The sequence below is a fragment of the Sinohyriopsis cumingii genome, chromosome 1, assembly GCF_028554795.1.
Source record: "Sinohyriopsis cumingii isolate HCF-2022 chromosome 1, ASM2855479v2, whole genome shotgun sequence".
Lineage (NCBI taxonomy): Eukaryota > Metazoa > Mollusca > Bivalvia > Unionida > Unionidae > Sinohyriopsis > Sinohyriopsis cumingii.
Window position 1 is genome coordinate 35,251,378 of NC_142961.1, and position 14,376 is coordinate 35,265,753.

At 35.3% G+C, this 14,376-nt stretch overlaps 1 protein-coding gene across 6 annotated transcripts in view; it reads right to left on the reverse strand.

Annotated features, from left to right (window-relative positions):
- Positions 1-605: 605 nt before the first annotated feature.
- The window catches only part of LOC149806689 (ATP synthase mitochondrial F1 complex assembly factor 1-like), a 35,072-nt gene continuing 21,301 nt past the window's right edge, over positions 606-14,376 (reverse strand). For all 6 annotated transcript variants that reach the window (XM_089956601.1, XM_089956583.1, XM_089956608.1 and 3 more), the window contains exons 5-10: positions 13,907-13,957; positions 11,993-12,040; positions 8,342-8,437; positions 7,262-7,328; positions 4,624-4,664; positions 606-833 (exon numbers count right to left, since the gene is read on the reverse strand). In XM_089956601.1, the coding sequence (XP_089812727.1) occupies positions 654-833; positions 4,624-4,664; positions 7,262-7,328; positions 8,342-8,437; positions 11,993-12,040; positions 13,907-13,957 (483 nt within the window). In that variant the 3' untranslated portion in view covers positions 606-653. The remainder of the gene's footprint in view (positions 834-4,623; positions 4,665-7,261; positions 7,329-8,341; positions 8,438-11,992; positions 12,041-13,906; positions 13,958-14,376) is intronic.

Here is a 14,376-nt window from a genome sequence, read left to right on the forward strand (position 1 = left end):
TGAACTGTGGAATCAAATTTAAGTCTGTAAAATCCTGGCTAGGTTTGACATAAATCTACTCATACCTATATCAGTTCAACTATTCTTTTTGAGACAGCAGAGATAAGATTTTCAAGATGGCTGCTGTAGACAGCCATTCTGAAGGTCAAATTGACAAAATTTTAATTAAGGACCGACAATATATTTTGAGCTGTGTTGTAGCAACAACCCATGTGACCATCTGGTCATCATAAGTATACATAACAAGATTTCCAAGATGGCCACTGTGCCAGCCATATTGGAAGGCTGAGGGGTGTCATTTTCATTTTCGTCCAACTAGACCTTAGGATAAAACTATGCCAAATTTTATGATTTTCCTCCAAGTAGCTTGTTTGCAGTAGTGAAGGCAAACAACAGCTAAAAGAAAATGCACATCATACATTAGTCAGATGATGCATGCAGGACAAACCACTTAAAAAAACTCTTCAATGAAATGCCCACCAGATGGAACCAACAAATCATTCAAGTGATCCTGAGTGAATGTCAGAATTATCAACGTTTTATTGTATTCCATACACGTATATGTTACACAATTCAAGAAATAGGAAATTACAAAAAAACATTACTAGCATATTTTTTTCTTTATTTACAATAACACACACTGTAAAACTGACTCAAACAAGCTGTTTATCCTCTAAGAATGACTTCATTCCTCTGTATTCATCAATCAAGTCGGTATGTTTAAATTTCTCCGGGAGATGGTTAAAAATACGCACAAGGTTGAACCTTTCACCTGCCATCATTCCATAGTATATTGACAACTGTTTGGTTAAATTCAATGCTTGTGCCTTAGTCTGAAATATAAAAAATTAATTAAGACTATTGTACTTAATAAGATGCACAACACAATAAATGAATATCAAAAGTCGGAACACAGTACAGTTATGATCATCATATCTGTATTAACTGTGAATACTTCATCATTCAACCCCTATTTTAGACTTGGATGTTTGGTGTTAGGATTAAGGCCAATGACATTACAAAACTTGACTGGATTCCCAGATCACTCAGATCTGAGGTTGGGAGGTTTATGATATAATAGAGTTGTTAAAAAAAAATATATCTCCAAGCTTCACATTAATGTTCTTCAATTATTTCTTACCACATCCATGGCATGAATATATCATTACATGTAGTACTTAATTTTTGCACTTGCAAATCAGGCTTTATTACCCTGCCTACCCAAAATTTTATTAGATTCAGAGTCTCACAAGGAAAATCAACTCAGCCCCAATACCATTTTATGACTGGAGAACGTAACAGTGGAGTTCTGTGGTGATATGTGATATATTAAAGACATCAAGGTGTCAGAATCATAACGATTTGAGTGATCTGAGAATCCTGTAAGATTTTATAATGTCATGTCTTCCTGCAAACATAGACCATGAAAATCAAGGTATTGGAATCATCACGATTTGAGTGATCTGAGAATCCTGTAAGATTTTATAATGTCATGCGTCTTCCTGCTAAACAGAGACCATAAAAATCAACAAGTCAGAGATCAGTACTTAGCACTAAGGTATGCTGATCATAGGCTTGAATGAATCCTCCAAAGACTGAAACCTCATTAAGCAGTACACCTTTCAAACCAACATGTTTCTAGTCCCAATGTTCCTGTTTCATTTCCATAAATTAAATCCTAAAGAAAAACTTTTTGCGCTTTTTAAACAACCGACCCCAACCCCTCAGACTGAAACCTACTCAGAGCAAGACCAATCAACATTTGCTAACCAACCTACTCGTATTTAAATGCTAGCTGATGTGCGCATCAAAAAAGGTTATGTTGCATGCCTTTATCTCACCATGTGCAATGCTGTCCATAATTTGTTTATAAAAACCACACATCCTTAAGTGGATAGGTGATCTACTGTGACATCTGAAAAGATGATCAAGGTCTCAAAGACAAGACTATTTTGTCTTTTTGACAGCTGACTATTGCAATCATCACTGATATTGTTAAATATTTGCAATACTTTCAAATTGGCTGCCAGAAGGGATTGGATTAGCACCATTTTCATTCAGAACCAATGCAAGCAAATACTATTATGGCTTTAGTGAAAATCATGTTGACACAACCAACAATTCATAAGAAGCAGCCTTAAGTTTTCAAGATTACTATTAAGGCCACCATTCTGGAGGTTACATCAGCATCATTTAAATGTACCAGTAGGACCAATTACATATGGCACGAGGTGTTTTAGTGAAAAGTCCAAGTTGATACAAACATCCACTGAGGAGAAGCAAGCTGTTAAAAGTATTTCAAAGTTTAGAAATGGTGGCCATATTTGAAGCTGGAGTGACATCATTTATACAAACTTCAAAACTCTTTCATGACAGAATGTTCTCAATAAAATCTGGTGAATTTCTTTCTTAGTAATGGTTGCCATATATGACTGTGGATCAGCATCATCTGAACAAATCTGAAAGGCCTCCATGCCAGGATGCTTTCCATCAAATGTATTTCTATCAAATTTGAAAGACCTCCAGGTCAGGATGCTTTCTGTCAAATGTATTCCATCAAATTTGAAAGGCCTTCCTGCAAGGATGCTTTCCATCAAATGTATTCCATCAAATTTGAAAGACCTTCATGCCAGGATGCTTTCTGTCAAATGTATTCCATCAAATTTGAAAGACCTCCATGCCAGGATGCTTTCTGTCAAATGTATTCCATCAAATTTTAAAGACCTCCATGCCAGAATGCTTTCTGTCAAATGTATTCCATCAAATTTGAAAGACCTCCATGCCAGGATGCTTTCCATCAAATGTATTCCATCAAATTTGAAAGGCCTCCATGCCAGGATGCTTTCCATCAAATATATTTCCATCAAATTTGAAAGCCCTTCATGCCAGGATGCTTTCCATCAAATGTATTCCATCAAATTTGAAAGGCCTCCATGCCAGGATGCTTTCCATCAAATGTATTTCCATCAAATTTGAAAGCCCTTCATGCCAGGATGCTTTCCATCAAATGTATTCCATCAAATTTGAAAGGCCTCCATGCCAGGATGCTTTCCATCAAATGTATTTCCATCAAATTTGAAAGACCTCCATTCCAGGACGCTTTCCATCAAATGTATTTCCATCAAATTTGAATGCCCTTCATGTCAGGATGCTTTCCATCAAATGTATTCCATCAAATTTGAAAGGCCTCCATTCCAGGATGCTTTCCATCAAATGTATTTCCATCAAATTTGAAAGCCCTTCATGCCAGGATGCTTTCCATCAAATGTATTCCATCAAATTTGAAAGGCCTCCATTCCAGGATGCTTTCCATCAAATGTATTTCCATCAAATTTGAAAGCCCTTCATGCCAGGATGCTTTCCATCAAATATATTCCATCAAATTTGAAAGGCCTCCATGACAGGATGCTTTCCATCAAATGTAATTCATCACATTTGAAAGACCTTCATGCCAGGATGCTTTCCATCAAATGTATTCCATCAAATTTGAAAGACCTTCCTGGATGGATGGACATAGAGCCAAATATAACAGAATTTAAGGCTCAAGTGGGTGGATATAGAGCCAAATATAATAGAATTTGAGGCTAAAGTGGATGGACATAGAGCCAAATCTAACAGAATTTAAGGCTAAAGTGGATGGACATAGAGCCAAATCTAACAGAATTTGAGGCTAAAGTGGATGGACACAGAGCCAAATCTAACAGAATTTGAGGCTAAAGTGGATGGACACAGAGCCAAATCTAACAGAATTTAATGCTAAAGTGGATGGACATAGAGCCCAAAATATAAGAATTTAAGGCTAAAGTGGATGGACATAGAGCCAAATATAATAGAATTTGAGGCTAAAGTGGATGGACATAGAGCCAAATATAATAGAATTTGAGGCTAAAGTGGATGGACATAGAGCCAAATATAACTGAATTTGAGGCTAAAGTGGATAGACACAGAGCCAAATATAACAGAATTTGAGGCTAAAGTGGATGGACACAGAGCCAAATCTAACAGAATTTGAGGCTAAAGTGGATGGACACAGAGCCAAATATAACAAAATTTGAGGCTAAAGTGGATGGACATAGAGCCAAATCTAACAGAATTTGAGGCTAAAGTGGATGGACATAGAGCCAAATATAACAGAATTTGAGGCTAAAGTGGATGGACATAGAGCCAAATATAACAGAATTTGAGGCTAAAGTGGATGGACATAGAGCCAAATATAACAGAATTTAAGGCTAAAGTGGATGGATATAATTTAGCATGTGTAATTGAGAATAATATAGGCCTGATTAAATACAATGAAAGTCATATATAAAGGACACTCAGGATGCACCAAATTTGGTCCTTTGTGGACAGGTATCCTTTATAATGAGGTGGAGTAAACTCAGGGGTTCACAAATATTATTCTTTATAATTAAGTGTCCACAATTTTAGACTTTGACTAAGGCAGGTTTCAATGTCAAAAAGTAAACTTTTGTGATAATCTCCTACAATCATCTGACTGAAAACTGGATGCTATATGATGCAGAATGAGACTGGCTGATAAAACTTTATCGATTTTTAAAAGACCATACTCCTATCTTCAAATATGAGGCATTGACAAAAAAAAACAACAATAAAACAACTTACAATAACTTTATCATCATATTGACCAGCCATCAGCACAATTCCTACAAGAAGAAAAAAAACAACTACATGTAACTTTCTCTTCTTCCCTCTTATTGCCTTTTTCATCAGCAATATTCAGAATTCTGGCATATATTTGTGGTTTACATCTAGTACTTCCATTCATGACTACTACATATTATAACTCTATCGGAGTAATTACATTCTATAATAACAATTGCAATTATTTTCTATAATCACAAGTCTATATAGGTAATTATATAATCACAAGTCTACAGGGGTAATTCTATTTATAATCACAAGTTTATAGGAGTAATTATATTATACAGGTAAACAACCAATTTTCCGGCAACGGATGACCCAGTACCTCTTTTAGCCCAGACAAAATTATGAGAGGAGACTGATTTTATTGTTTGGCATATTACAAAACTCCCGACACCGCCAAATTAGTTTACTGGGTGTGCACTCACTTGGATTGTTTACACTGCAGTTGTTGGTGGTGATACTTGTATTTTGTGAGATTTTTAGCTTATTTTACTTACATTTAATCCTAGCTATGGCTTTCTAAGAAAGATGGAAGTGTCAGTGGTGGTGTCAAGCATAACCCTTTACTTCCCAGGTACGCTCTTCTATGCCTTTACCTATGCCTGCCCTATACGCATTTCTATGCATTACACAGTATCTACTATGAATATGTTACATCTGCCATTTAAATGTTGATTAGCTGCAAGGTAACCAAACTCTGGTCAAAAAACAAATCATCTTTACTAACATTCAATTTTAATGACATATTACTTAACATTAGAACATATAAATCTAAATTTAACCGACCAATTATATGTATTTTTTTTCCCAAGGCTGCATGCAAAATGGCATTGTGGGCTGATTGTATTACCTCAGTTCGATGTAAATATTATGTCCATTTCAACATATGTAAGTTACTCATAATTGTAATTTTTCCAATTATAATGCTGAAGTTTACATTACTAGTATAAATTCATAATGTCATCATGTTCTTTAGGCAGAAAATCACATTCGTAAAATGCGCACCAAATACAGCAAGTCTTCTACATTGTAATGTATAATGTAGCTTTAACATGTTTAAAACACGAAATCTGCCAGAATTGCATGGCATATAAAATAAAATAACAAAATTAAGAATGTTTGTGTTGTTCATTTCTTCCATTCATTTCAATATGCAAAGTTTCAATCAAATAGTATAACAGATGATAACGAAAGTGAACTTGTTTATTTATGAAAGGAATTCCCTGATCCTGTCATGGCGATGTCGTCCTCATCTGTTGATTACAGTGATTTGTCTGGAAGTGAAAATGATTTTTCTGGATTGGTTCCAATGAAATACCAGATTTTATAAACAATGATGCCTTTAATGACGAAGGATCTGAAATTCTGTCATCAGATATCAACACTGAAATGTCATCAGACTCGAGTGACATTGATGATGATCAGCCAAATTGGTTTGCAGACGTGCAAGATGTTGACAGAAGTCCATTTACTCACCAGTCAGGACCATCACATAATTTGCAGGAAACAGCACCAGAACTAGACTGTTTCCAATTATATTTTCCAGTTGGACTTTTTGAAAAGGTTGTAAGTGAAACAAATAAATTTGCAGCTGAACAACATGTGGATCATGAAATCAGTGATGCAAACTGGACAGAGACCAGTGTGCCTGAGATGACTGCCTTTATTGGCATGTTTATCTTCATGGGAATAATCAAAGCTCTTGACTATAGTTTTTATTGGTCAAATGACAATTTTCTATCCAATGAAGGAATCAAAAATGTAATGCCATACAGAAGGTTTGAAAAACTCCAGTACTTTCACCTAAATGACAACACCGATTTCCTGCAGATCACCCTAACCATGACAAACTTCATAAAATATGTCCAATACTGGATGAAGTTCTGGCAAACATTGAAAAAATATATAAGCCTTGCCAACATCAAACCACTGATGAAGGTTTTTATACATTTCTACATTCATTACAAATAATGTATTTCTTTCCAACAGTAAATTGCAAAACAGGCACACTCACATATAGAGATCATAAAAGAAATACATAAACATACAAGCATGCATACATATTGTATTGTCTTTCATCTTTAAATTAATGTGATAATTTTAAAAATAAAATTAAAACAAATAGCCCATAATATATTCATGTTAATTTGTAAGTATGAACCACTCATGTGTGCATATCATAAACACAAAAAAACATACATTAGATACCTATTACCACACAACTACAATCTGTCACATCTCCATACATAAATCTAAACATTAGACTCATGAATATCTGAAATTGAATGCATACCTTTTCATAATAATACAAATAAATTAAAAATTAAAAATAAATTAACTTTTCATTCACTGATCCCATTTTAAATTTTGTTTAAAATTTCATACAATACTTCATTAAATGATTTATCAAGATAATGCACTTTACATGCATTATTGCATTCAAAGGATGACACAAGGCCAAGCAGTATCTTCCTTCAAAGCCAGTAAAGTGTGGCCTGACATTATGGATGTGCTGTGATAGTTTGTCTGGTTTCTGTCACCAGTTTGAGTTTTACCAGTGGAAGGAAGATACAATGTTATATATGCCATCTATTACCTTTTTCTTCTTTGAATTCTGGAAAATGGGCCAAAGTCAAGCAGGGAGGAGCATTTTCTTTGATTAGCTGCAAAATAAAAGTTTTAAACATTAATAAAAAGAACAATTATACAAAAATAAAAGTATAAACACAGATGATTGTAAAAAAAGAGAATATTTGATGCATTAGTGGTAAATAAATACTATTGTGTAACAGAAATGCTAGAATCCATAAAGATTTAAGGTTGTAACATATTCTAACATAGCTTTTCTATCTTAGTAACACTGGAGGTATTTGACTACAGAATGGCACTATTTGTATAAATTTAAAATACCATCATGTCTGAATTCATTCAGTCTTTTGTGGCCTAGTACTTGCAGTGTTTTTCAGAAGTATATTAAAGTTTTGCCATTTCCAGTAACATCAGTCGTATTATGATGGTGGATCAGCATCATCTATAGTCTGAAAGGTCATCATGCCCAAGTACCTTCTGTCAAACTTTCTAAAATTTTATTCAGCAGTTTTGGAGAAGTCACATACAGGTTTTTCTATTTTTAGTAACATTAACCATATTTGACTGCAGATTGGCATCATGTGCGAAATCTTAAAAGCCTTTTTTATTTAACTGCTTTCTGTTAAATATGGCCAAATTCTATAATGCATCACTGTTTTTTTTAAAGAAAGTCATTTAGAGCTAATTTATCTTTTGTGTTATTATTTATGTTTTGTCCCCATATCATGACAAAGAAATGGTAAAGGTGTGGCTATGGCCTGATTTACACATACTCATCATACTGTATCATGACAATGAAATGCTAAAAGGGTAGGTATCGGCAGATTTATATATGACCCACCTAAACATCTGTCAGATGTCCATAGGAAGTTCAAATTTGCTGTCAATTTAAACAGTGAAGCCTAACTTAGCAGATACCTCCAGAGACTGAACCTCAGCTCATGAAGAACATTGATGAGGCTCTTTTGTCATTAATAACCTCAGTATATGAGCGCTTGTACATAAAGCATGCAGTTGTATGGTACTCTGAGCATCCTTTATAGACAGGTTTGACTGTAAACTGTGAGTTAATCAGTAATTAACCTACCTGAAACATGCCCAGGGGTGTGAAGTAAACATCTTTGTCATAAAACTGGCATAATATAAATTCATATCCATCACTGCGAGGAATTGGAAAGATAAACTGAAATAGAAAAAAAAAAAAACAACTACACAACATCTTCAAAAAAGGCAATGCATGAAAGTTAAGTCACTACAGTTTTCACAGCAGAACTATTGTATGCAAGAAATTACCAAACCTTGGCACAAGTCTCTGTTACTAGCTTTTTTTTTAATAATCAAGTACAAGTTGTAATTTTTTAAGAGAGAACCTCAGAAGTTTTTGTATAAGAATACATAACCTTGAGTTAAAAAGAACATTTTTGTACATACAAGTATTTTAGTTCAAAATACTAACAGAAAGGTAAATAGAGAAAACTCTTTACACTCAATTTTTTTCCACCTTTACAGTAATCCTCCTATGGCTATTTCCCACTCTTACAGTAATCTTACAGTAATCCCTCTATAGCAGTTTCCCACACTTACATTAATCCTCATTAACAATGTCTAACCTTTACACTATTCCCCAATGAGAATTTCCAACCCTTACAGTAATCCCCGTATGGCAATTTCCACTCTTAAAGTGATCTCCCTATAGCAATTTCCCACACTTAGATTAATCCCCATTGACAATGTCCAACATTTACAGTAATCCCCAATGACAATGTCCAATCCTTACAGTAATCCCTGAATGGCAATTTCCCTCTCTTACAGTAATCCATCTATGGCAATTACCAGAACATAACAAATTTACCGTTTAAAGCTGTAAAAGGCATGCAGTATGCTTACATATGACCATTTCCCTAAGGAATGTCAATTTTTGCACACTGTATAGTCATGAATGAATGCAGCAATGAAATGTAATTTTCTACAAAAGCAAGAAACTGGATACCCATAAGTTCATGATGGATTACTTTATTAGAATAACATCCTGTTAAAAATGTTGGTTAGAACACAAATTTGTTCATTACTGCATATAACAACTGCACTCGAACCGAGCCCCTATAATATATGGCAGAGAGTACATCCTCATTTTCAAGGGATTCAATAATGAAGTTTTTATAGTTTTTTTTACTGGCTATAGCATATCAAATAAAGCTACAACATCATGGACAAAAAGGCCTGTTCATCGAAACCATCTTTCATTCTCCCTAAAAATCCATCATGAAGAACAAGCTTACTCTAAATATATATTTCCTGTAATCACTCAGAAACCATGAGGACATGAACTCAGAGTCTGCTTTATGTGATTTCTGGAGGTAGAGTTTTTAAGAATATGTTATGTTTTGTCCAGTGTTGAATAAAAAAAAGTATTTATCCAGCATTAAATACAATAAGTATTTGTCCAGTGTTTAAAAAAAACAACATATTTGTGTGATAAAACAGCTTTCTCTTGAAATAATATTCATGATTAAATTGAATGCTGCCATACAGGTGTATTGACAAACATAATTCATCTTGGAAATGTTCTGTAAAAGACAATGGCATTTTTGGCAATTTAATCACCCAAGAACTCTCTGGCTTTCTTTTCTATTGTATTTCTTTAAAAAATTTCTTTATTGGCTGCTTATACTCATGATTTTTAAAATATGCATATGTATATGTATTTTTTTTGGGGGGGGGTGAGTAAAACTAATTTTGATGATGTCACACTGACCTGTTGCTAAAGCATAGATTACCTTTCCTGGGAAGGAATCAGTTGGGTCTGTATATGAAAAATTCATCATCCCATGGATGAACCCTTCTAAATAGAATTCTGGACAGTTTCAGACTATGTAATACAGACCCAGCCTGATCCCCCACATCAATGACCCATGCACAGATTATTTGTGTAGCATCAATGGGTGGGAGGAGGAATCTGGCAACAGCAACAGTTAAGCATTATATCATTAAATTTAACTTAGTTTTATCCCTCTCCCAAAAATCTACATATTCTAAAGAGTAATATGTTACCTGACACTGGTATACACAAACAAATATTCTTTTTAAATGTAGGAATGTTCACTACTTAAGCTGGTATGCACTTAGGCCACTTTTGTGCTGCCACAATGGGCCCTAAAGAATATATGTATTTGCATGCAAAAGAACAAAGGTAGATGGAGGAACAGCTAGTATATGACCACCAAAGCATGACCTTCATAACATCATCCAATAACAAATTAGTTAGATACAGGTAGGCCCATGAGGCAGCAATGGTCTGAACCATGTTTACTTTAATCTTCATGAATGAAGGGTTCCTCTCAGTAAGGAACTGATGAATTCTCTTGTTTCATAGTCCACCTGGAAATAATCGATAGAACAGAGCTATTTAAGGGAAGAAAAAGCTGATTCCATCCCGTTCTTCCATCATTAGAAGCAGCCAAACTGAATCATAAAACCTCTGAAATGAGGATTAGATGGGCACCTATAGGAATTGCAGCAAGAGGACTGCCATTTCACCCCCACCCCTTCTCAGGAAGGGGAGGAGGTCTGCAAACTTTGTCCTTGGTCCTCTCTGGTTACTTCATCTGCAACTTTACATGAGAGAGAGAGAGAGATTTAAATTGGGATTGCTTCTTTGACTGGGGATAAATAACTTTAAAGAATTTTCTAGGATGATCACACTTCTTGGCCAGTTTCAATGAGACTGGAACAGAAGCAAGGGTCCCAAGAAGCCACAGATAGATAGAAGCAACCTGAAGATTCTTACTGTGCTCCAGTATGACCTTCAAAGTGTTCCAAGCAATATCCTTGAAGAGGTGAAGCAGCTGCAGCTCCACTGATAGTGACATGGACAACGTATGCTGAGATGTTTTGGCAACTGCTCCAGCAAGCACAATGTAATGCAACTGGAATCAGGGACTCTTCCTTTAGTAGGCTGCTGAGAAAATAAAATATTGGTATGTGAGGCTATGGTAACAAATGACCTAGCCTTGAGTTCTAAGGCCTTCAGTATCTTAACTGGAGGGCCAATCCACGTTCCCGTAGAAGTGCTCTCTTATGATGCATCCAAGATGGGAGGCTTAAGGGGCCAGGCAGGGGTGTGTGTGTGCACCTATCACCATGATCATTGGTCTCAACACAGTAGGGGCTGCTGACCAGCCATTACTCTGCCTAGCAAACTCCTGGGCATTATTAAATCCTTGAGAAACCTCATGGACCACAATGCAGTGGGTAGCCTCAGAGAGAATCTCCAAGCTAAAGAGAATTTTCATGTCTTCTAAGCCAAAGGGCTTGGGGCAAAAGGGCTTGGGGCAAAAATACCAGGTTTGAAGATGGTAGATTTCTTTATTGCCTTATCAAAGGACCAGATCTCTTCTTCCTCTGCTGCCAGGGTCAACTGGAGGGAGGAGGAAGGGGACTGGAAGGAAGAAGGTGCCACCTCAACCTGTTCTGTGTCAAACTCCTAAGAATCCACAAGGACTGACTGAAAGTCTTCATTTTGCTCTTGCTCCTGGTGTGTGTGTGTGTGTGTGTGTGTGTGTGTGTGTAAATGTGACCCAGATTTCTTTTTTTTGTCAAAATCTTACAGATAATTCTGAACAAAATATATCCAAAATAAGAACATTCTTCTCATCCCAAAAGTGTTTACAGCCCAAATATCCATCTACTTTATCGTCTTCAGAGGAACAATATTTCTACAATTATGACAATATCTTACAGTTGGACATGATCTTGCTTTTTCCATCATACCATTGTAGTCTGATTCCTGCAATGAAAAATGGTACTTTGAGATATATAAAACAGAAATAATTCTAAAAACCGTGTTGTTAAAATAAAAGATTAATAAAGAAACAAGAAATAAAATAAGAAATCCACATGAACACTAATCTGTTCTCCTTAGTCCATCTAGCATACTAGCTCATTATAGTTTTCCAACAATGGTATTCAAGTGATGTCATGGATATCAAAAGAATATAGCAAAAAGAGCTCATTTTTTTTCTCAGTACTAGCAAAATTTAAATTCTACATGTCAATAAAATAGATTTTCAAATGAGGGGGCTTGAAAGGTACACATGTATATTTTGCTCCTCAGTTCTTGAGAAAATGTGTCACATGTATATTTCATGTTGAAGTACTGCACAAAGGCTACACCAAAAGCTTCAAACCAGGATAGCATTGCATTTTTTCACATGGAAATGTGTTAAGCAAATACTTTAAAAATTTCTGGGAAAGACACATAAAACAATAAGTGATTCTCATATTTTTTAGTTTAATAACTGAATAAGGGGCCCCAAGTGGCCAAGTGGTCTAAAGCGCTCTCCGTTACAGATCACTGCCATCTCACCTGTCTGCGTGGGTTCAAGTCTAGGATTCGGCTAATGTGGGTATGTGAGACAGCTTGCCAGTAGCTTCTTGTAGGTCGGTGGTTCTTCTCGGGGTTTTCCCGGGTTCTTCCTCCACCATTAATACTGGCCACCATGCATAGCCTATCGTGTGCTGAAAAATGGTATTAAATCCCACAACAACAACAACAACAACAACAATAACTGAATAAATAGTCCAAGCAATCATTTTACATACTGCTTCATTGTCTTCTTTCCTATCAAAATCATCCCGTTAATACTTAATTGATTTCTTTTCCTTATTTAACACACAGAATCTCTCTCACACCAATGGCTATAAAAATCACTATATCATTAAAAAAATTATATTTTCTGTACCCTTTGCTTGGAAATTTATCTTTCATTTCTTGCAATACATGTCTTTGCATTTAGTGGGTGAGTTTCTGAATGGCACTATGTACAGATTAAAAAGCTTCTGCACTGTCTTCTCTTGCTAAAATGATGTAAGTTCCAAACTATGAAGTGGACATCTGCTATTACACAATATATTGCTGTAATTTTCTAAATGGAGCTATAAAACTTAATCCGTCCATGAAGACCACTATATCCGTTCCGTGATGGACAAAATTGTGGACAGATTAAATTCCTCCAGTGAAATATGGAATTTTCTAAATCAGCAGTGTGTGTACTGTACGTTGTTTTTGAATACTCCATGCTTTTCTCTTTTCTCTCTGTCCCATTGATCTCACAACATATCAATTTAAGGCTGTGAATGGAAATGACAGCAACCTGATACCATATACATACATCTGAACTGAAACAATATAAAACACGTTAAAATTCCTTCCTATTTTAAAGGGTTATATTAAAACAAACACATGTAAGAAGTAATATCTGATTACCACATTACAAAAATGATCTGCCAAACAGCTTAGCTATTTTGTTCGATAGTAATATCATAAAGAAATTGGGCGGGGGGGGGGGGGGGGCTTCTGAATCACATCGTTGTTGTAGTTAGAGCAACAACAACATCCATGTAAAGCAGTACCCCCCAAATTTTTTTGTGAAACCACAATGTATGACCACTCATTAAAATTACAGAAAATACTTAGACTTGGTCTCTATCAAAACAACATGCTTATGACTAGAACGTATTTTCCTTCCAAGTCTAGATGTTCAAAACAATAATGCTTAAGACTAGAACATGTCTTCCAAGTTTGGATCTTCAAAACAAACATTAGCAAAGCCCTGCTATTTGGCCCATACGTTTTGATACATTACTCACAAACCTTTATGACACCGAATATGCAGTCTTTTGTCATATGATACTCTTTCCAAATCTGCAAATGAAATAACAAAAAAAATCATAGTTTTGGGTGCAAATTGCAAAAATGTCTCACATGCTGCACTACATTTGTAAATGCTGTTGTGTAAGAGATATATCGCTGTAAATAACAAAAGCTATATCACTGTAGATAACAATAGCTGTATCACTGTAGATAACAAGAGCTAAATCAAAAGAGCTATATCACTGTTGATAACAAGAGCTATATCACTACCGATAACACAAGAGCTGTATCACTGGAGATAACAAGAGCTATATCACTGTAGATAACAAGAGCTTAATCAAAAGAGCTATATCACTGGAGATAACAAGAGCTATATCATTGTAGATAACAAGAGCTATATCACTGTAGATAACAAGAGCTAAATCAAGAGCTATATCACTGAAGATAACAAGAGCTATATCACTGTAGAT